At 46.5% G+C, this 22303-nt stretch overlaps 1 protein-coding gene across 2 annotated transcripts in view; it reads right to left on the bottom strand.

The window, feature by feature from the left end:
* Positions 1–22303, bottom strand: part of SLC6A6 (solute carrier family 6 member 6) — a 466708-nt gene that overhangs the window by 139747 nt on the left and 304658 nt on the right. For both annotated transcript variants that reach the window (XR_011301897.1, XM_069643408.1), the window contains exons 8-9: positions 17232–17335; positions 16788–16912 (exon numbers count right to left, since the gene is read on the bottom strand). Coding sequence is in view for 1 of the 2 variants with exons in the window: in XM_069643408.1 (XP_069499509.1) it covers positions 16788–16912; positions 17232–17335 (229 nt within the window). In the remaining variant the exon portion in view is untranslated. The remainder of the gene's footprint in view (positions 1–16787; positions 16913–17231; positions 17336–22303) is intronic.

The raw sequence follows: 22303 nt of genomic DNA, 5'->3' as shown, positions 1-22303 counted from the left end.
TATAGTAATATTTCCCCAATCAACCATTTTTTAGATTTATTTTTGGCGTTGTGTGAGGGGGTCATAGCTAAAGCCAGCCTAAAATAGCCCTTGTATTGTTGGGCACACTTTATTGCTATTGGTTCTGCTGATTATTTTACCACCAATTCCTCTTTGTTCTTTGTCTTGATTGGGTTTCTCTTTGAGACGACGGTCAGGCTTGCTGGACTTTGTCTAAAACAGAAACTTACGTGACAAATATCGCCGCTTGTGGTCCAAAGAGAACTGTGTACTTAATGGCCCCTATTAAGGAAGTCAATGTCTTGACAAACGAAACTAAAATATTGTTAGACGACTTTGACCAACAAGAGGGAATCAATTAAGGGAACAGCCTGAGAAAGGAGAAAACTCTGATACGCGAGAAAAGGGATGATAAGAGCAAACCTCAGAAATAAGCTAATCATCAACCCAAATTGAAATCTAGTAAGCCAACTTCAACCTCCAGAAAAGCTTTTGATTGTAATCTTATCGCAACCCTTGGTTCGAAAATCAGTTGGGGGATTCAATTGTACCCATCCAGTTGAGCTCCTCAATAACATAGGAGGGAGGGTGTTGGGATTTAAATAGTCAGGGCCCGACACAATAATGGTAGTAACCTGAAGGGGTTGGAAGATAATCACATATCTACCCCGATTTCAAATCGATATTCCCCCCTGACCGATGATGCTGTACGTAGTGAGAAAGGAGGTTCTGAATTATCATCAAAGGTATATATTAAATCAGGGACAGGGGGGCAAAAAATCAAAGTACAAATCATATGAGCAATAGAGCAGGACAGAATAACAATTACCCATGTGGTAACTGTAAGGTGCTGGCTGCTGAAGTTGAGTCACTGAGAAAACTTGCTCTTGAATTAAAATCAGAAAATGACAATGTCAAATATAACATCCATGAACTCTCAAAAACAAGACACCAGCAAACAAATATATCTTCCCTCACAGGACCTCGGCCCACTAACGTATCAAAGGTCATCTACACCCCATGGATATGATCAATCTGATACACTTGGTGTGGCATGAACAATCGCAGAGAGAAAATTACTAATTCAACCACAATTGTAAAGCCGGTGGCAAGATATTGCTAAACACATTGGAGAACTGGATTTCTAACACTAATGCATTGAGGCTGGCTTCTCTAAAGAACTATAGATCGGGTGCTTAGACTAGTACATGGACTGAATAAATATGTCTTGATCAAGGGGGAGGGGGTCACATTTTGGTGACATCCATAGACCTCAAGGTTGCAGTTGACCGATCCCAAGAAGCGAACTCTGGCTTGTCGTAAAGAAAAAGGGTACTCTGCTTCCACCTTTGATTGCAATTATGGACTTATACCAGAACTCAACGGCCCTGGTTAGGTGGGGCCCAGGCGGGGACTGAACAGTGCCTTTCCCTGCTGAAACGGGTGTCAGGCAGGGGTCTGTATTAGACCCCATCCTTTTTAATCTGTTCTTCGATGGGGTGGTAATCAAACTCTCCACAAAAATTTTGAGGCCTCCACTTTAGAAGGTAAAAAAATGAATATGTTCATGTTTGCAGTTGAGGTGGTCCTCATTTTTGGAACACGTTCGGATCTTGTGAAAGTCAAAGACCAGTTTGCTAATTTTTGGGATATGCATGGCCTTGAAATCGACAAACCCGAAACAAAAACAATGAGGTGTGGTAATCTAAAGGGACCTTATACAAGAATTAATCTTATGATTGGTGGGTCAATCATAGAGGAAGTCCCATCTCTGGAGAAGCTTCATGGGGATGGCAAATGGCACAAACGCATTGATAAGGCCAATGCCGCATTCGGAAGGAAATACAATGGAATCCTGCTTTTCTCAAAATCCTATGGTAATTATGTATTTTCCCCTGCGTTGGAAGTCTACAGAGCACCGGCGACTGCAACAACTACTTATGGGACAGTACTATGGGGCCACTGTAACATGACTCCTTTGGCTCCCTAAGAATACTCCTAATATGCCCTTACGTATGGAACTTGGTCTTATCCCAATAAATGATAAAATAGGCGTGATGCCACTGCTTTTTTGGCTACCTATCTGGGCTGGTGAAACTCTTTCCAGATACAGAGCCGCTCTTAGAGAGCGGGTAAATTACCAAAACGTCCTTATACTTCAATGGTTCAGGCTTATTAAGATCTCTTTGGGCTTTTAGGTCTCAAAGAGACCTCTGCTCTAACCCTGAAGGAATTACCTTAATGATCAGACAAGCTCTATTATTAGATGCATGTATGGATTACATAAGAGTACAACATGTAGATGAATGCTTGTGCCTATCAACTGGTTATATGTATTTGTCTATTAGACCAGGTGATGCAATTGAAAATGATCTTTCCTTAATCATGGTACCAACACAGAGATCCTTCTTCATCAAACCTTGCGTGGGCATTCTTCCAAGGTCTACAGTAAAGGCTGCTGGCACAGTGGCCACTCTCCCTATTGCCCATGTTGTCGTGGGAAAAATGAAACACTTCAGCACTTTTTATTCCAATGTTCCTTGTATAGGGACATCAGGAGTAAGAATTTAAAACCATGTCTGGTGTACAAAGGAATACAATCTCTTGTTGCCGCTGAAGAGTTATGTAAATTGGCAAACTCTACTCATTTAATCTTCGCTGCAGCCGCCTATGTTAGCGTGCCATGGTGGAGTAGGGCGAGAGAGCCATGAGCAATGTGAGGTAAGGCCATTTAGAGGTTTTTTGTATGAATTTTCTCGTGATGATTTTAATCTGTGTAAAGTTCATGCTTTTTAATTTTAATATTGTTTTATTCCGTTTTCCTCTGCTTCAAGTCTATGTTCTCAATTTTAGCCACTAGGGCGTCTGAAATGTCTGACTGTTTTTATTACCGTTAGTGCATTTATTGAAGCATTATTGATTTGTGTTTTTTTGGAGAACAACCGAAATAAAGTTATGATGATGATAAAGGACCCACAAGAAGGAAACTGAACTTACACATGACAACAACACAGCACTCTAGCCATGCTTGCCAGAATGCCAGGGCCCCCGTCTGCCCACACTGAATCCTTGATGCTGCACACTGTTGCTGTGCTAAAAGAAGATACACTCATGGCCCGATTCTGAGGTGCGTGCAAACGTATAAAAGTGTTCTTCCAGATAACAGTATAGAAATTGATATTGATCAAAATGTTGATAATCTTGAGGAAGAGTCAGAAGAGGAGGGTGAGGCTGCTGTGACTGTCCCCCCTAGGCCTCTGTCTGCTCTACCTGCTGTACCTACTGGGCCTTTGCCAAGTCCCACACTAAGTCCTCAATATCTCGAATTAGAGAAAATGAAACTTGAACTAGAGTTCAAGAGACTGAATACTCTGGCTGAACAGAGACATCAGGAAATGAATCAAGAACTAAGGCTAAGGGAAATGGAGCTCAAGCATGAGCTAGAAATGAAGAAATTATCTGTCGAAAATGCTTCTCTCTCTGGCTCCTCTAGAAGTTCCAGTCCTAAAAGACCCCGGATGCCTAAAGAATTGGTTGGTATGTATGAGCCTAAGTTGGATGTGTTGGATTGGTTGTCTCTGTTTGAATATAATCATGGGCTCCAGAACATCACTGGAAATGACTTACTCACCTGGTTGTTCTCTAGGCTTCCCCCTGTTGCAACTGATGTGGTAATGGAGTTGGGGGTGGAGGATAGGAAAGAGTATGAATGTGTGAAACTAGCTCTGATAGCTAGGTTTGGGAAGACCCCTTCCCAGTATCTTAAGAGGTTTAGAACACTCAAAAAGCATGATGGTACCCCTTGGGCTACCTGGGTGAGTGAAGGGTTGAAAAACTTAGAGGGATGGATTAAGGGTTACAAACTGAACACTTATGAAGGTATGAAGAATCTTTTTATGTTGGAGTCAATTTATGATGCCTGCTCTCCTGAGCTCAGACAGCACTTAGCTAGTTTTCGGGAATCTAATTCCTTTGAATCAGCCAAGGCTGCTGACTTGTGGGTTGCCACAAGGATTCTGGGGTAACTCAGAAAAAGGATGAGGGGAAACAGCCTAAAAAAGGACTCCAAAGAGAATTCTAATACTGCAAATTCCAAAGAGGGCCCCAAACACAACCAGAAGGGTAAGCCACCAGGGAAACCATAGCAGAATAGTGTCTCCTCTGGTGCCAAACCAGAGGGAGGTCAGAACAAGCCTCCATTCCAGAAGGCATTTGGTAAATGCTTTGTGTGTGGCTGTACTGACCATGTGAAAGGAGATCCCAGATGCAAGGGTAAACCTTCAGGGATCCAACTTGCCTCCTTAGCCTTCGCTCCAGAAGAGGAAGTCCCAATGGCAAGTGGAAACTTTCTACTGCTGGCTGATGAACCCATTGGAGTCTCAGCCAGTGTTTCTTTAGTCTCTCTGGGGTTGTGGGAACAACAGAATTTAGATGTGTATAATTCTATCCCAGATAATACTAAAGAGTATTATAAAGACAGTGTCCAGGTAAATGGTCAGGAGACTCCTGCCATTAGAGACACTGGGGCCAGCATAACTGTGGTGGATGAATCATTTTTCAAGGCAGAGGATGTTGCTAAGGCACCCAAATGCCTCACCAAGTTAGCTGGAGGGCCTGTGCAGATGTGTCCCCAGTTACCAGTTCTCATCCAGTGTAATGACATGGCTGTAAAAATACCTGTCAATGTACAATGTGAAGTGCCAGGTAGGGTTATGTTGGGTAATGACCTGAAAGCTCTTGGAGTTGTGTCACATACCCCCAGACCACCTAGTAAAAGGTTACAGGTGCTCACAAACCCTGCAAGAGAGAAAACCCTGCGAGGGTTATCTCAGGAGATGATGACAGAGATCACTCCTTTACCACTGGAGCAACTCACTGCAGTAACTACAAGATCAGGAGCAAAGGGGCAACCCAAGACTCCTAGGAAAAAGACAGCAGCAAGCACTCCAGTGCTTCCAACAGTTACACCTGTAACTCCACCTCCAGCTGAGGCTGAGAGGGAGGTACAACCCTGTATGGTTGAACTAGACTCTGAAGAAGAGCTAGTGGGAGGCCAAGAACTGATTGGAGATCGAGACCCTGAGGACCATCCTGAGCTGCAGTCTTTACTGGCAGAAGGTAGGCCCAACAGGGCAGCTTTCCGTAAGGGACAAAGAGAATGTCCAACTCTGGAGGGTCTCCGCCAACAGGCAGCTGCTCAGGCTGATGGGCAAGAGCCTGGGAAGTATAGGTTGCACTGGGAAGATGGCCCCTTCTACAGTGAACCAACTGATTCTGAACCTGGGGACTACAAACGCCTTGTAGTACCTCAAGAAAACAGACAACAGTTCTTGCACTTAGCCCACGAGATTCCTTTGGCTGGTCACTTGAGTTTCAAGAAGACCAAGGAAAGGCTCTCACTTAACTTCTATTGGCCAAAAATGGGGGCAGAAGTAGATAAGTTTTGCAAGAGCTGCCATACCTGCCAAACTTCTGGTAAGGTTGGCGCCAAGAATGTGGCACCCTTAGTGCCTCTCCCAGTTGTGGGAGTCCCATTTGAGAGGGTAGGGATTGACATTGTTGGTCCCCTTGATCCCCCTACCTCCTCAGACAACAGGTTTATCCTTGTTGTAGTAGACCATGCTACTAGATACCCTGAGGCAATTCCTATGAGAACTGTTACAGCTCCGGCTGTGGCTAAGGCCCTCCTAGGTATTTTTACCAGGGTTGGGTTTCCTAAGGAAGTAATATCCGACAGGGGGTCAAACTTTATGTCCCACTACATGAAAGCCATGTGGAAAACCTGTGGGGTTACTTACAAGTTCTCAACCGCCTACCACCTGCAAACCAATGGGTTGGTAGAAAGGTTTAACAGAACCATGAAGAGCATGATAGGTGCTTTAGAAGAACCTCTGAAAAGAAAGTGGGACCTTCTACTGCCATGCCTTCTATTTGCTTATAGAGAAGTCCCTCAGGAGGGAGTAGGTTATTCTCCCTTTGAACTTCTCTATGGCCATCCGGTCAGAGGTCCATTGGCCCTGATTAAGGAGGGATTGGAAGGCGCTCCTCCCCTCAAGCCAGTCAGAGTGACTGACTATGTGATAGGTCTCTGAAGGAGAATGTCACACATGATGGCAGAAGCTAGTGATAACCTGAAAGCTGGACAAGCTTTGGTCAAGCATTGGCATGATCAAAAGGCTAAAATGGTTGAGTTCACTCAAGACCAGCTAGTTCTCGTTATGCTCCCAACAAGGCAGAGGGCCTTGCAAGACAAATGGATGGGACCCTTCAAAGTTGTGGGAAAACTTGGAGAGGTCAACTATCTGGTGGATCTGGGCAGACCCAGGGAAGCTCCTAGAGTCTTCCACACCAACCGACTGAAAGCATACATCTCCAGACCTGAAGTAGGAGCCTTGCTTCTAGCTTCAGCAGCAGAGGAAGACGAGAGTGAGTCTCTCCCTGATCTCCTCAGAGGTGTACCTTTAGATGAAAAAATTGAAGGAATCAATCTCTCTTCAGATCTGACACCTGAGCAACAAGAGGAGTGCAAATCTATGTTAAATCAGTTTGCCTCCCTGTTCTCACTCTCACCAGGCTTGACCCCTTGGGGACAGCACGAGATACTCACTGGTGACTGTCTGCCAGTCAAAAGCAGAGGATACCGAATGTCAGAAAATGTGAGAACCCATATCAAGGGGGAGGTCAAGAAGATGCTTGATCTCGGGGTAATAGAACCCTCTACTAGTCCATGGTCTAGCCCAGTTGTGTTAGTACCAAAGGCAGGATCCAAAGACTTGAGATTCTGTGTGGACTATAGAGCTCTTAATGCAGTCACCAAGACTGATGCCCACCCTTTACCAAGGACAGATGAGTTGGTGGATAAACTTGGTGCAGCCAAGTACCTCAGCACATTTGACCTTACGTCAGGCTATTGGCAAATAGCCTTGACAGACCATGCCAAGGAGAAAACTGCATTTTCCACCCCAGTTGGCTTGTACCAGTTTAAGGTCATGCCTTTTGGATTAAAAAATGCACCTGCTACATTCCAAAGGATGGTGAACCAAGTTCTAGCTGGGATGGAGGACTTCTGCATGGCATACTTGGATGACATTGCAGTCTTCAGCCACTCCTGGGAGGATCATGTGAACCACTTAGGGCATGTTTTGCAGGCTCTTGGACAGGCCAATTTGACTATCAAGGCAAGTAAATGCCAGATAGGTCAAAGTAAGGTGGTCTACCTTGGGCATGAGGTAGGAGGTGGAGCAATAAGGCCTTTGCTCAGCAAGATTGAAGCTGTGCAAAACTGGACACCACCTACTACTCAAACCCAAGTGAGAGCCTTCCTAGGCCTCACTGGGTATTACAGGAATTTCATTGAGAACTATGGGACCATAGCTTCTCCACTGAATGGAATCTCCTCTCCAAAATTCCCTAAAAAGGTCAAATGGAATGAGGAGTGCAATCAGGCCTTTGAAAAACTGAAGAAAGCTCTTTGCCAAGCTCCAGTATTGAGAGCTCCTGACTACCACCAAACTTTCATTGTACAAACTGATGCTTCCAATGGAGGTATAGGTGCAGTTCTAAGCCAACTGGATGAGAATGGTAGGGAGCACCCCATTTGCTTCATCAGTCGTAAGCTGAAGGATCCTGAGAGAAGGTGGGCAACAATAGAAAGAGAATGCTTTGCTATTGTGTGGGCACTGAAGAAGTTTAGGCCATACTTGTATGGTTCTACTTTTGTCATTCAGACTGACCACCAACCCTTGAGATGGTTAATGCAAATGAAGGGGGAAAATCCAAAACTATTGAGATGGTCAATCTGCCTGCAAGGGTTTGATTTTACCATTGAGCACAGGTCAGGGTGTCACCATCAAAATGCTGATGGACTCTCTAGGATGTATGTCATCGACTAGAGGTATGAGGTTCATCCAGGAGTGGATTAAATCCTCCTGTCCCTTAGTCTGGGGGGGGGGGCGAGTGTTAGGGAGAATTCTCTGTTTAGACTGAATTTCCTAACTTAGTGAGTCCCCCAGCAGCTTTGCTGGATTTTTTGGGTTTATTTATTTCTCCTGCCAAGAGTGAGACTCTTTTACCCTCACTCTTGGACATGATTTGAGTGTGTTTCTTAGAATCTAGAAGTGTTTAATGGGCTATGGGGTCTTTTACTCCATAGGGCTTCATGTGTTTTTGTGATGTGTGTTACACAGCACCCTCAGTGCAGTGACACAGGGGTGCCATAGTGACCCCCCAGTATAGACTCCATACCCTGGGACTGACTACTCTCTCCCAGGGCATGTAAAGTCACCATTGACTTTACTAGTCTTAAATTCTGAACAGAACCAGTACAAACCATCATATTGTGGACGTACTGGTGGGGTCAATTCGATTGCCCCAGGGTCTGTTAGTCGAGGGGGCACGTCTCCGTCCCCCCTGATCGAGTTTTGGCTGCTGGCAGTGGATACTACTTTTTATATTCAACCGCAAATATTTTCCTATGGGATTTCCCATTGTTTTAGGCTACTACCTTTATTTAATTATTTACAGTAGCCTCGACCATACCGCCGGTTTATTTAATTAATATTAATTCTCTGGTTGGTATTTTTTGCCAAAACTTGATTCTAAAATGGCGTTTGTGTTCTCTTCTGTGACTCCAACCCAAGTCGAGCCATTTGTTCCACTTTTTGGCGGGCTTCTCCACAGAAGCCCTCCAAAGTGGTGCCACTCTGTCTGGGGTACTTAGGAGGGGTGGAGGGAAATTTAGGCACCCTCGACTGAGTTGCCTAGGCAACTCAAGTCGCACTCCATCCTGATTGGCCCAAGTGGTGAGCCGGCCAAAGCCGGAGGAAGACCAAAGCACTGAGCACGCCACATGCATTTGCTAGGGATAGATGACAATAGCACTGAGCACCCCACGTGCATTTAGTAGACAGGTGGGAAGGCTATACATCTGAGAAGTGCTCATTCGTTCACTAAGCATAGGAGAAGGTCAAGGCACTGAGAACCCCACATGCATTTACTAGGCATGGGTGAAGACCAAAGCACTGAGCACGCCACATGCATTTACTAGGGATAGGTGACAATAGCACTGAGCACCCCTGTGCATTTAGTAGACAGGTGGGAAGGCTGTACATCTGAGAAGTGCTCATTCGTTCACTAAGCGTAGGAGAAGGGCAAGGCACTGAGAACCACACATGCATTTACTAGGCATGGGTGAAGACCAAAGCACTGAGCACGCCACATGCATTTGCTAGGGATAGATGACAATAGCACTGAGAACCCCACGTGCATTTACTACGCATGGAGGAAGACCAAAGCACTGAGGACGCCAGGTGCATTTCTTGAAGGGAAGTGGTGAATTACTATAAGATGCCTGTATCTACTTAAGTAGCCAAGTATGGTAGAGGATGGCTTAGGGGTCAGATGAGGAATGTATGTCTTGGGTGTTTATCCCCTGCTATAGCAGAAGCTTTTAAAGTTCCCGAAACACATATAGCATATGAATCATTGTGGCCGCTACACTGGTCAATCAGACACAGATCTCTCCATCTTCAAAAAATGTGGGCAACTGTCTCAAAAGGATCTGGTGCTTTGGGAAGAAATGTAATTGTGCATGCATCACATATGCACATGCATCTGGTGTCAAAGGACTGAGTGCAGGAGGAGGCTGTTGTGCCACCATCAACCGAGCCGCAAGAGGGAGGAGATATGACATTAGGTAGGCAACAGAGAGAAAAATCCACAGGTAAGGAAGAAGAGGTGATTCCTGAAAATGTCCCACCTCTGATTTCTTTGGAAACAGATGACATTGAAGAACATGACAAAGAGCATGCTCCACCCCCTGATTCAAGATCAAGACTCAGACACCACTTCTTTGATGACAGACAACAAGTGAATATGCCAGCCAGAAGAACAGGGTGCAGGCATTGGCCTACCCATGCAACTGTAAAGTGCAAGCCCTGTACCTAGGCAGCAAGATTCAGATGCGCCCTGTGTGCTAGTGTACAGGCATTTCCAAAAAGAGATCATAAAAACACATGCTCGTGGTAGTACAACATTGCAATCATTCACATAACAGAATTGTCTCTTCAGTCAGTAGCACCCACATAGCATCCCCTGCAAAGAACCCCAGGTAGAGTCCAAGAAGGAGGAGAGGTTATGGCCCATCCCAGACCTTACAAGGAATCAGGCACGTGGACTTATTTTACATCAGAAAAGCAACAAGCTCATCTTGATACCTACCATATAGGCAAAACACATGTCTTCTGAGGGAAGCAGGGTACCAATTTAGACACCTCTTCCCTGTGGACTCACACAAAGCACCACCATCTGCATGCTTGAAATTTGAAAGGGGGACAGGGCAGCTTGTCTCTAGCCTTCAACCAAAGACAATGGGCACATTTGGACCACAAACACGCATCACTACTGAAGTGGGAGAATGGAAAAACAGGCTCCCGTCCTTCCCCTCTCGCGCCTGGCCTAAAGGATCACGGCCCAGGCACCCGCCACAAGAAGAGTTTGCCCATCTACCAGACGACCAAATACCCTGGTACAGGAACATACGGATGTGTCCATCTGCCTGCCCAACAGCACGCCCTGCCCATGCTGACACCTGCGGCACGGATCAACTAGACTAAAACCAACACGTCGTTAGAGATGCCATGACGACCTAGCCAACGGTCAGCACACCTGTGCAAATATACACACTGGACACTCCCGCACGAATCTACACGAAGAATATACTCAGTGCTATGACATGGCGACAGACATACTCACGGACATGCATCTTTATTATTTTCCACATAGGCTCTCAAAATGCAGAAACGCAAGACGCATCATGAACTCATCTAAAGAGCTTGCTTACGCTTCTCCTAAACCCAGGTGCCATAACGAGAAATAAAACGAAGACATGATACTGGTCATAAGACAATATGTTACTATAACCTAAAGCGCCTGTGCACCAAACGGTTCCACCTATACACCAGGCCTAAGTAGGCCGCAAGCAAGAGCTCCCATGGACGTTAAAAGAACAAGAGTCAGGTTGCTGATCCTGCAGAATGAGCCCGGCGAGAGCAGACAGCCAAGGTCGTAATGTTGCAAACCCACATTCCGAAAGCAGACCATCAAGGGCACGATGTTGCAACCTCGCACGCCGCGCACCAACGTTAAAGTCACACCTGCAAAAGTAAACCAGGCGCACAGTAGAAAAACAATATTAATGGTGCAAAGTCTGCCTCAAACACGGTCCCACCTCACGTGACCAAGCCGAACCTGACAGGATGCCAAGTCCAGGAGAAAGAAGGCGTCTGGATCCCTCGGTACAAGACACAGGCAGACACACTTAAAAGGCTCAATGGACATCTGCGACAGTGGGAGTAGACGGCCTTCCAGCTCATGAATAAGTCCTCACATTGTCTGCACGTACTCATAGTGAAACATTGTTGCAAATGACAGGTACACCGAGAGCTGGGAACAGCGTTGGTCCCAAGCTGGGAAGCTCACGGGCGCACCAATCAGAACATGGGGCTCTTATCACTGACGCCATTAATATTGACCAATCATTAGTAGTCTTCATGTAACAATTCTCATGTATCTAATTGTAGGGACAACCCAGATATATCACCTGACTCACCCTTGTCCACTAATATTGTTCTCTATACGTATGCTATACTAACCCTACCACTCGAGCAACCAATTAAGAGTGGCAATAGGTTTTTTGTTAAACTTTCTACGGTGACGCAAGTAGCGCGTCATACTAAGGTAAAAAGGGCCTGCGAGCCCATGATTGTGTGTGTGTCAGGACGGACGCGTACGCTCCTTGACCCATCCCTGCCGTTTTTGTTTAATAAACAGCAGAGTCACCTTGCTTCTTGTGTGTGTCTCATACTCTATCTCATCTGGGATATACGGGAGGAGTTGGGGCCTCCCTGCCCGGAGGTCTGCAGACGGCCCGGCCGACCCCGGCAGAATTTCCCCCCGACACTACACCAAAGAATGTTGCTGATTTACAGAATCTCACAGGCTGTCAGCACCATCCTTGCCTTCAGATCCCACAGCAGAGGATAGGACAAACGACAAACCCTGCACTTGCCCTGCTTTGTCAGTGCCATCCCTCTTGTTGTGACCCGGTTCATAATCCAGTACCTACCACTAGATGAGATGGTAAGTGTGGCCCAGAAGATCTACAACCCATTTATTTACTCCTGTGGTGCACAGAACATGTTAGGGAAGCAGGAGTTGTGCCATCCCCGCCCCGCTTACAATCAGCAGAAACCCGATTGTCACTAGTATGCCAAATGTATACTTTGTGTGGAAAGTGCCCAGTGCCAGCATGCGCGGAAGACAGTTTTCCAAGATAGTATGCATCACAAGTGGTGCAATCCCTAAACACGCGGTATAGGTGTAGTTGCAACATAAACTGGAAGGAAATTGAACACTCTGCATCACTGACCATTCTTTCTGTAATCATATGAACTCTCCTGCCTCTAATACATATTCTTTGACTGGCATCTCTGTCCATTCGACCACACATCTCTCAATTGGCCAGACTATCTTCTGCAAGGCTTTCCTTCCTGTTACCAGGCAATGTCACATCCCATTAGTATTCCCCTCCCCACACACAACCACGCATCATTGCAGCACACCACATATCCTCATCAGACAAGATAACTCATCCGCCCACTTGACCAAATTATCTCTACTCACTTCACACCCCCTTTTACTGGCCAATACCTGCTCCTGCAGAAGCACACTGTTAGGAAAGAGTCCTCAATACTGCACATTTCCTTCTATTTTTATGGACCTCCAAACTTGTAGCTCTTATTTTTCTTTCTGACCTTTTTACAGTGCAGTGAAGCCTTACGCTTCACTAAACTGGCTTTTGCTCATCTGTTATGGGGAAACTGACATGTCCTTCAGTCTGTCAGTATTGGGAAACATTGTTTCCCTTAGTCTTGTTACTTACTTACTACTTTAAGTAACTTGTTATCACTTGTGCTAACTTTAATCATTGTACTGCATCTTACAATGCAGTACAATGGGGTACACTTTTTGTTTTGCCCTAGAATAACACCCAGAATGTTTTTGGGTACTCTATGTGTGTTAAATGGACAAGCTGGTTGTAGCAGGGACTTTTTACAATTTGTTGGTGAATTTTGTTTTAGCTTTACTGTGTTTACCCCAATTGGCTACTAACTGTGGCTAGTGGTCAAACATGGCCATGCCACAAGATCTTTTGCTTGTACTTTGGCCATCCTGTCTTTTACCCTTCTTATTGGCCTGTGAGGCCAGGAAAATCCTTATATGGACTTCCAATGTGCAGGAAAGCAGAGTATTTTGGCGGGATACTGGAAGGCTATGGGTGTTTGCTGCCAGCAAGTGGGCTGTGACTCTCTGGTCCCAATCCACAAACTGGTGCCATTGTGTCTGAGTGGTAAGCATTAGTTTTGCCAGCAATGGTCCTGATTGGACCACTGCTGACGTGTGTGTGGGGGAAAATCTATCATTGGCTAGTGGGAGATGCTGCTCTTACCTGGCTTTAAGGGTAAGACGAGGTCTCCTGAACCCACTCTAGAGAGATTCTGGAAGATACTGAAGAAGCCAAGACTCCTGTTCAGCTATAAGACTTGTGTGGAGACTGTGGACCCGTTGGAAGAAGGCTTGGTGACCAACTTCTGCTGCTGTCCTGGTAGAGTCCTGTCCTCTGGTAGATCACCAGCAGGCCTACAAAGGAGCTGTGACCCTAGGAGTAGAGGAAACATCCATTCCCAGCGTCAGCTCGGAGTCCTACGAAGAAGAGCCTTCAGAAGTACCCCAGAGCCGCCCGATAGCTGACTAGCTCTGAGTTTGGGCTACCATTCTGCAAACGTCGCCGTTCCGAGTTGAGGCCTGGAACTTGGGGGATCCTCAGCTTGTGCAACAAGACTCGTGATCCTAGCATCAAGGGGACCCGAGCTAGGAGGGAAAGTCTGACCGTGACAAGTGAGTCCCTTTGTGTCACTGCGCATCAGTGGCCGACATCCAAAACTGCTTACTTGCGTCTATTCCCGTCCTTAGAGTGGCCCTGCATTGAGTTATTTTGCATTTATACACTGGAAGACCTTGCACCAGCACTAGTCCACGACCGTAAACCGCTCGAGCCTGCAACCCCTAGGTATCAAGGGCTGAGGATGATGGCAAGAAAAGTGGCCTCTGACCTTCTTCAATCGGCCTGTCAAGTCCTGTGCAGAATCGGAGTACAAGGTGTGAGTTGTAGCAATACGTACCTGACTCCTAAACTCTGTTTTAAAAGTTTGATAACTTTTATAAAACGTTTCTAATACTTTGGCTTTGCCATTGCTTGTTCACACAAGCACTATGAAAGTTGGGAACATGTTAGTTAGCTAGTTTAACATGTCCCCTTACACTTTAAACTGTTCACTAAACCCCAGAGACCATACCTTCATTTTTTCCAGCTTCACAAAACTGTATGGAACTTTGCTGAATGTTAGGATTGCATCTCTGTGAAGTAGTAGTGCTATTACTAATATGTACCTTCCCTTTCAGGGGTATTATATGATGGCATTCATAATGCACCTGTACACAAGTGTTTCTAGGCACCATATTACAAGGGAGGGAAGACATAGGGTGGACAAGACAAACAATCCTACTAGGCCTTGTGTCACTCGGATCGTGCAAGTGTGACACGAGAAGTGCAAGGGGAGTGAGAGGGGGAAGTGTAAGGGAGAGGAAAGGGGAAAGTGTGATCAGTGGCTCTAAGTAAGTGCAGCCAGGGCAGTGCGGCTCTAGTTAAGTGCAGGAGGCAGACAGGCTGCAGGGGTTACAGGTACAGCCCCTAGGTGCACTGTAGCCAGGACGCAGTGTAAGGAAGACTGGTCGTGGAGGAGCCTGGTACTAACTGAGACTCTGAGGGAACCAAGCAACCAGTCAGTGCAGCAGACAGGTAAATTAGCAAGGGAGCGTGAGAGAAGGAAGAGGAGAAAAGGAGGGTCTTGAGCTGCTTCTGGAACTTCTGGTGGTCTGGCTTAAGTCTTAGAGGGGTGGGAGGCCATTCCAGAGGGAGGCTCTTGCAGAGGAGAGAGATATATCCTCCACCCTCTGCCTGGAGAAGCGTCTGACCCACAGAGAGTTGCAGGTAGCTGAGCGAAGGGCTCTAGAAGGAAGGTATTTCAGAAGAGAGAGTTGGAGGTAGTGCAGACCCCAGCCCCAGAAAGACTTGTGGACAATGCAGACGGTCTTGAACATGATCCTTGCAGCCACCCGGAGCCAGTGGAGAGATTTCAGGGCTGGGGAGATATGGTCTCTGGGCTTGAGGCCAAGGATAAGTACTCCAGCCTGGAGAGAACCAGGGCTCTGGAGACAGTAAGCTTCTGGGGGAAAGTGAGGAAAGGTAAAATACTCTGCGGAGGTGCAGTTGGAAGTGGGTCTTTTTGGCAAGGTCTGTGATATGAGGAGAGAAGGATAGGGCAGAGTTAAAGATGATGTCAAGGTTTTTTGCCTCACAGGAAGGCGATCGTAGAGGACCCAAGGAGGGTGGCCAGAGTGAGAGAGGGAAAGTGGGTTTGATATGCATTTTGCCCTGCTCCAGTAATTGTATATATGTATCTAATTCTTTGTATTGATTGATAATGTTACCTGTTAGTAGTCATTTTTCACTGTGTTTGACCATGAGTAAAAAAGTATTTGTATACCTGTTTGTCTAAGTGTGTTTCTTGACTGCTTCCCTGTGTGTGCTCATTGTGGACCCCTCACAAGCTCACCACCACTTGAAACCTAGCCTGGGCCACTCGCTTGCTACCTTGAACTGGTTTGGCTACAGCTCCCTGAGTTGTCCCTGTCACAATATTGGTTGGCCTTCTATACATCTGTCCACCAGGCCAGAGTATAGTAAGTCAGTCCTAACACACACCACCACACAGATGATCAAAACTTCAACCACCAATTTACTACACTTCCCAACCACCCACTCTTCTTTTCTTTGCACACTTCTACCAAATGAGCACAGGTCTTTCCGATGGTAACACACGCGCATCCTTTGGCACTAGGTCTCATTTTATAATGTACCAATTTTTCTTTCATTTTTTACAGTGTGTCTCTTCTCACTTTGAGTTTTTAGAAAGTGATTGGCTGAAAAAGACAACATACTGGTGGTCATATATGGCCCATTGATGAATTTATCATTATCTGTGAATGGTGGAATCTGCACCAATTACATGCCAATTCATAGAGTAATAAAATGAATAGTGAAATGCTGTTCTGAACAAATGCAAATGTACTATTTTGCCCCTTTATTGTTTTAGAAAGGAATGGCTCCCCCAACCCGTAGGTTGACACCCTTCACTACCCAAACCTGAGACTGGGTGATCTGCACCCCACTGCCCCCCCCCCCTTCCTCCCGGGATTGCTTGTAGATCCATGCTGCAAAATTGTCCTCCCTCCCCCGCTGTTAGATGCTCCCATCACTGTGTCCTTCCCTCTATGATTTTTAATGCACTCATTGCTCTCCGAAGATGGGTCTGTGCTCAATAAATACCCTAATACTAATAATAATAACTAGATTATTAATAATTATAATAATTAACATGGACATGGTATGCTCAAACCTGAAATAAAAACCAGTCATTAACCACAGAAATGATGATTATACATTTGAAAAACTAAATTCTGTGCAACATTAAAATGTTGTTTTCTAGTTTACAATGTGATGCTTGTGGACAGGGAACACGACATGTGTGCGTGTGTGAGAGTAGGTATGCAGCATTTCTTTCAGCGGGGGGCAGTGCCCACCATCACTGCCACCCACACCATCGTACCTGACTCTGCCACGTCAGCAATGTCCACCCCTTGCTCTTGCGCCATGAAGCCGAGGATGGAAAAAATGGCGAAGCCAGACACAAAACTGGTACCACTGTTCAGGCATCCCAGCAGCATACAGTCCCTAAGTCACACACATGCCACGGAGGGTGTTAATAAAAGGAAAAGAGCTTCATCTGAGTCCTCATTTATATACATCACCAAGAAACAGTAATCAACCCCTCCCCCCTGCAGTGGCGTGTCCAGGGAGTGGCCTGGGGTGGCACGTGCTACCACTGGAATCTTATTGGCCACCCCATTATCCGAAACTATGATCATTATGTGTGTGTGAGCTCGTACTTCATGCCACCCCTGCATAAGTCAGTGCCGCACTTGGGCCACCCCAGTCGAAAGAGTCTGGACACGCCACTCAGCCCGTAAACCCTCACAGCTAGTAAACCTACCGGTAGCAGTTGTATTTGTACTTGTTGTAGCTTCCAAGGGAGGTCATGGCTCCCAGGCAGATTGCATAGGAGAAGAAGATTTGTGTCCCGGCGTCGATCCAAACCTGATGGGAGGAGCAAGAGTGGTTTAGTACAACGTTTAAAGAGCACCAACAGGTGGGCAACATCTCTGCAAGGATGGGCAACATTCGACAAAAAAGATCACGCATCTCATTACCACAATACACCGGCACAACCTCCACTTACCTACTAAAAAGGGCACTGGCTGCATAGTCACTAGGAAGACCATTTAAGAATGAGGGTCTGGAGATGGTCAACCAGGTTCCACATGCTGCATGGTGCATATGAACCTTGCACTGTGCATATGCAGACGTTCTGAGCCTCTGGCCTGGTGTCTTCTGTACTGTCCTCTGCAGCCACAGTATTCTGTTTCGAAAATGCCTTTTTTGGGCTAGTATTTCATTAACTCTTTGTGACATCCCTATGCCCTCACTTCACCCCATCTCCAATGACCACTCATTTACTGACCAGGAATCAAATAATTGATCTTACTGCAGGAAACCTGTATTGCTGTTTTTTATAGTTATGCTATACTATTGAACCACCTAGCATTGCCATGTTTACCTTTCCTATGAGACTACAGATGTATAGGCCTCAAAAACCTAAAATTTGCAAATAAACCTAAAATTAATCCCTCTTGGGATTTAACTTGGTAAATTCACTGATCAGTAAGGTTCAGTTGTTCCTTAAGCTGACATTGCCTGTGCAGTGGAGTGCATCAAACAGCCAGTTGGGGAGACCCTGTCTATGTGGTGCATCTTGGTCTGAAGCCAGACTCCTAGTCATGTAGGTGGTTGTTGTTAATTACTTCTTAGTGTTGGATGACAACTGCATGCATGATTGTTTTGTCAAGTGAGGGATAGATTGGTAGTTGCTTTGAGTGCATCAGGTAACATGCCTTGGCCTGGCATGGCATTACACTTTGATGAGGAGTGCTGTGAATACTTCTACAGATTGGTATTTCACCATTTAGCATTGAGGGTGTTGGCCAGGTCCATGAGTGAGGCTAACTTGAATGTGGGCCCCTCAGGGACTCGCATGTCATGATGGGTAGGGAGGAGGTGACTTTCATGGTGTTATCAATATAGAGTCTGGTCTTATCTATCTTGTCACTGTCTTATCACTGTTGGGTAACATTGCATCAGGCACTATGTTACATGTGCTATCAATGAGTATTGAGATTCAAATTGCCATGTGACAGAGAAAAAACGTGGTTAAATATGTCAGTTATAATAAGCTATGCAACCCTAACTCACGCCACCACCATGCACTGCGCAGAAAAACACTCAGGACATCAAAGATGACATCACAAATGGAATCATCAATGCCATCGCTGATGACATCACATAGGACCTCACACATTTATAATAATCCTGGAAGAAGGTCCTTACAAAGTGTTGTGTTTAGGGTATTTCTACCAATATATGAAGGGTGATATCATGTGTAGGCCTCTCGGAAAATAGTAGAACTATAGAGTCCCAGAACCACATAGCAAATGGCCCTCCTTCAACACTCCGACCATTGACCCCCTTGAATCCCACCCAGTGTGATGACAGCACAAGAAGTATCATCCTGTGACTTTCACTCCCAATTACGGCACAAGAAGTGACATTGCAAATCCTTTAAACATGATGATTCCGGTAACGGGAGTTTTGGCCACAGCAGATTCCATCAAAGTAGATATCATCTCATTTCTTTCATCTGATTTTGCTACATGTATATGTGGGGGGGGGTGGGTTTAAGCTAATAATGTAGGGGTGTTAAAAGGGTGGTCTGCAGGGGTCTTCCTCCACATATATTTGCAGCAAAATCAACCAGTAAACAAACGGAAATTGGACAAAATTTACTTTGATACAATATTTTCGGCCAAATCACACAGAACGATGATATCCAAAGAAGGGGATACAAAATAATGACTGGAAACCTATTCAATAACTTCAAAATCTCATGGAAAGAAATAGAAAGTAGGTACATGATTCCCTGGGAGGGTGGAGAATCTTGCCCAGAATTACACCCCATCAGGTACAGTGCCATGAAGGACCTATATAACAGTATCTGGCTGGAAGAGTTTGAAAGTGGTAGGGAGACTGTTCCAGAGGGAGGCCCCAGCAGACGACAAATATCTAACTCTGTTCTCTGCCTGGAGAAGCATCTGACCCTTTTATTATAATTTGTTATTTATAGAGCGCTTAATACGCAGAGGTTTCTAAGCGCAGACCCAGGGATCGAACCAGTGTTGCTCTGCATTGTCTTGCTTCCAAGGCGAGCACGCTGCCCCTGAGCTGTCCTCCAGAGACCTTCAGAGAGTTGGAGGTGGTTGAGCGCAGGGCTCAAGAATGAAAGTGCTTAGAAAGGGAGAGCTGGATGTAGTGTGGTTCCCGGCCCCAGAAAGCCTTGTGGACAATGCAGCGGATCTTGAACGTGATCCTCGCACCCACTGGGAGCCAGCAGAGAGATTTCAGGGCTGGAGAGATACCATCCCTGGCCTTGAGGGCAAGGACAATTCTTGCAGTCTTGTTCTGGATTAGTTACAAAGGGCGAAGAGTAGAGGAAGGCAGATTTAGAAAAAGGCTCTTGCAGTAGTCCAGCCTAGAGAGAACCAGGGCTCCGGAGACAGTGAGCTCCTGGGGGAAAGAATACCTCTGAGGAGGTGCAGCTGGTAGTGCGACTTCTTGGGGATGTCCGTGATGTGAGAAGAGAAGGAGAGGGCGGAGTCGAAGATGTCACCAAGGTTTTCTGCCTCGCAGGAAGGGGTCCAAGGAGGGCGGCCAGGGTGAAAGTGTAAAAAAAGGGAGCAGGGGTCCCAATGAGAAGGACCTCAATCTTACTGCCATTAAAGCAGAGATTGTTGGAGGCACACCATTCCTCAATCACAGATCGACAGTCAGGAATGAGTGGGAGAGGCAAGGAGGCTGAGGGGAGCCTGAAGGAGAGCTGAGTGTCATCCGCAGAACACTGAAAGTTAGGAGAGAAGGTGGAGATGAGGTGGGCCAGAGGTGCCAAGTAGAAGTTGAAGAGCCACAGTGAGGGGTTAGAACCCTGGGGAACACCACATGTGGAGACAGAGGTGGTGGAGAGAAAGGACCCCAATTGGATCTGGGAGGGTTGATCAGAGAGGAAGGAGGTCAACCAGGCTAGTGCCTGACCCGTGATGCCCAGGTTGTCACAGAGATGACTGATCAGTATGGCATGGATGACTGTTTCAAAAGCAGAGGATAGATCAAGGAGGATGAGGACAGAAGAAAGGCTAGAGTCGCGATTGGAGAGCAAGTCTTCACGGGTGTTCAAGAGAGCTGTTTCCGTGCTTCTTGTTTCTCTAATGGCGGACTGGTGGTCATGAAAACAACCAACAGATCAGTATGGAGAGTAAGCTAGGAGATGGACAGCTTTTCCAGGAGTTTGCCCATTCAAGGAGTGATAGAGATCAGGCGATAAATTGCCGGAGAGGAAGGATCGGCAGAGGGCTTCTTAAGGAGGGGGGAAACAAGGGAGTGCTTAAGGGGGAGGGGAAAGTTCCAGTGACAAGAGTGATTGGAGAAATCAGCCAAGGCTGGAAAGAGGGTGTCGATGTGGTCTTTGATGGTTCTGGAGGAGCAGGGAGCACCTGCTTGGACGAGACTTTCATAGATCAGACTTGTCTAGAAACATCATCAGGAGAGAACACGAGGAAAGAGGAGAAAGGTGGAGGAGAGATGGCCGGAAAGGGGCTGAGAGAGGTAGAGGGAATGGAAGTGGAGACAGAGGACAGGAGTATTAGTGGTGAAGTGAGAAGCCAGTGCTGTGCAAACAGCCTTGGAGGGAACAGACTGGAGCAGGAGCTCCTGTTGCAGTCTCTTGGCGTGGAGACTGCAGCAGGATTGGCCAGATCCTTGCAGATTTGTAAGAGTTTGTTGTGTTGTTAGAGGCCACAGAGACGCGGGCGTGGATTTAAGCTCTCTTCTTGTACAGGACAGAGAGTCTGTATTGCCTTTGGAGCAGGCGGCAGGCCAGTTTGTCAGAGGATTAGCTTGATGCCCTCCACTTCCTCTCAGCCACCCTACACTTGCGTTTAAAGGTAGTTGGGTTGGAGTCATGCTAAGAGTTGCACTTGGATGTGGGCTTCAAAAGGATCCTCATGACAGGGGCTAGGACATCAAGAGTGTTAGAGATAGAGAGATGCAGGGTGGAAAGGGCTTTGTCAGAGTCTGAGTCAGCCTCAGGCATAAGAGGAGGAGAGAAAGTAGCAGAGTAAGCCTACAGTGACACATGCTTCATGGGCCGGATGACCGAGAAGGTGGGTGGCAGTGCTGGGGTCAGCTTCACCTGTGGAACAGAGAGCGACAGGTGGGAGGAGAGAAGAAAGTGGTCAGTCCAAGAGAGAGGACTGGTGAGAAGGTTAGAGAGGGGGATATCTGAAGAGATGAGAACATCCAGGGTGTGCCCAGCAGAGTGTGTTGGGCCAGAGGGCAGAATAGAAAGAGAGAGAGAGTCACAGAGATTGCGAACGAGCCTCGAGGAGGGGTTAGAAGCATCCATGTGGATGTTGAGGTCTCTGAGGAGGAGAAGTTGAGAGCTATAGGCGAGGAGTGATGAGGACGAGGTCATCCTTCTCAAAGAGGAAGAGGGCGACCTGGCCAGGTGGCCTGTAGATGGTGGCAACAGTAAGGGAGAGGCTGGGAAAGATAGAAAGCCTGCAGACCAGGCATTCAAAGGAGGAGTAGGCCTGTGTAGGAATGGCAGAAGCAGGGATCCACTCTGTAAAGATCAAGGCTACTCCACCTCCTGGATGGTTAGCTCTCGGTTTGGAGAAAATCTTGTAGGCATCAGAGAGGAGAGTATCAAAGCTTGTGACAGACTTGGCCGTGAACCATGTCTCTGTGAAACTGAGGTCATTCAGATCAAGTTCTTCAAGGAGTCGGCAGATTTTGAATGAGTGTTTGACAGCAGTGCAAGAGTTAAGAGTATCGATGTGGAGCAAATGGCCATATTTGAAAGACTTCTGTGGCATGAGGTACACCCTGCTGCATGGTAGA

Source organism: Ambystoma mexicanum, chromosome 2p, assembly GCF_040938575.1.
Source record: "Ambystoma mexicanum isolate Mex_15411 chromosome 2p, UKY_AmexF1_1, whole genome shotgun sequence".
Classification (NCBI taxonomy): Eukaryota; Metazoa; Chordata; class Amphibia; order Caudata; family Ambystomatidae; genus Ambystoma; species Ambystoma mexicanum.
This window is presented reverse-complemented; position numbering and strand designations above follow the sequence as displayed.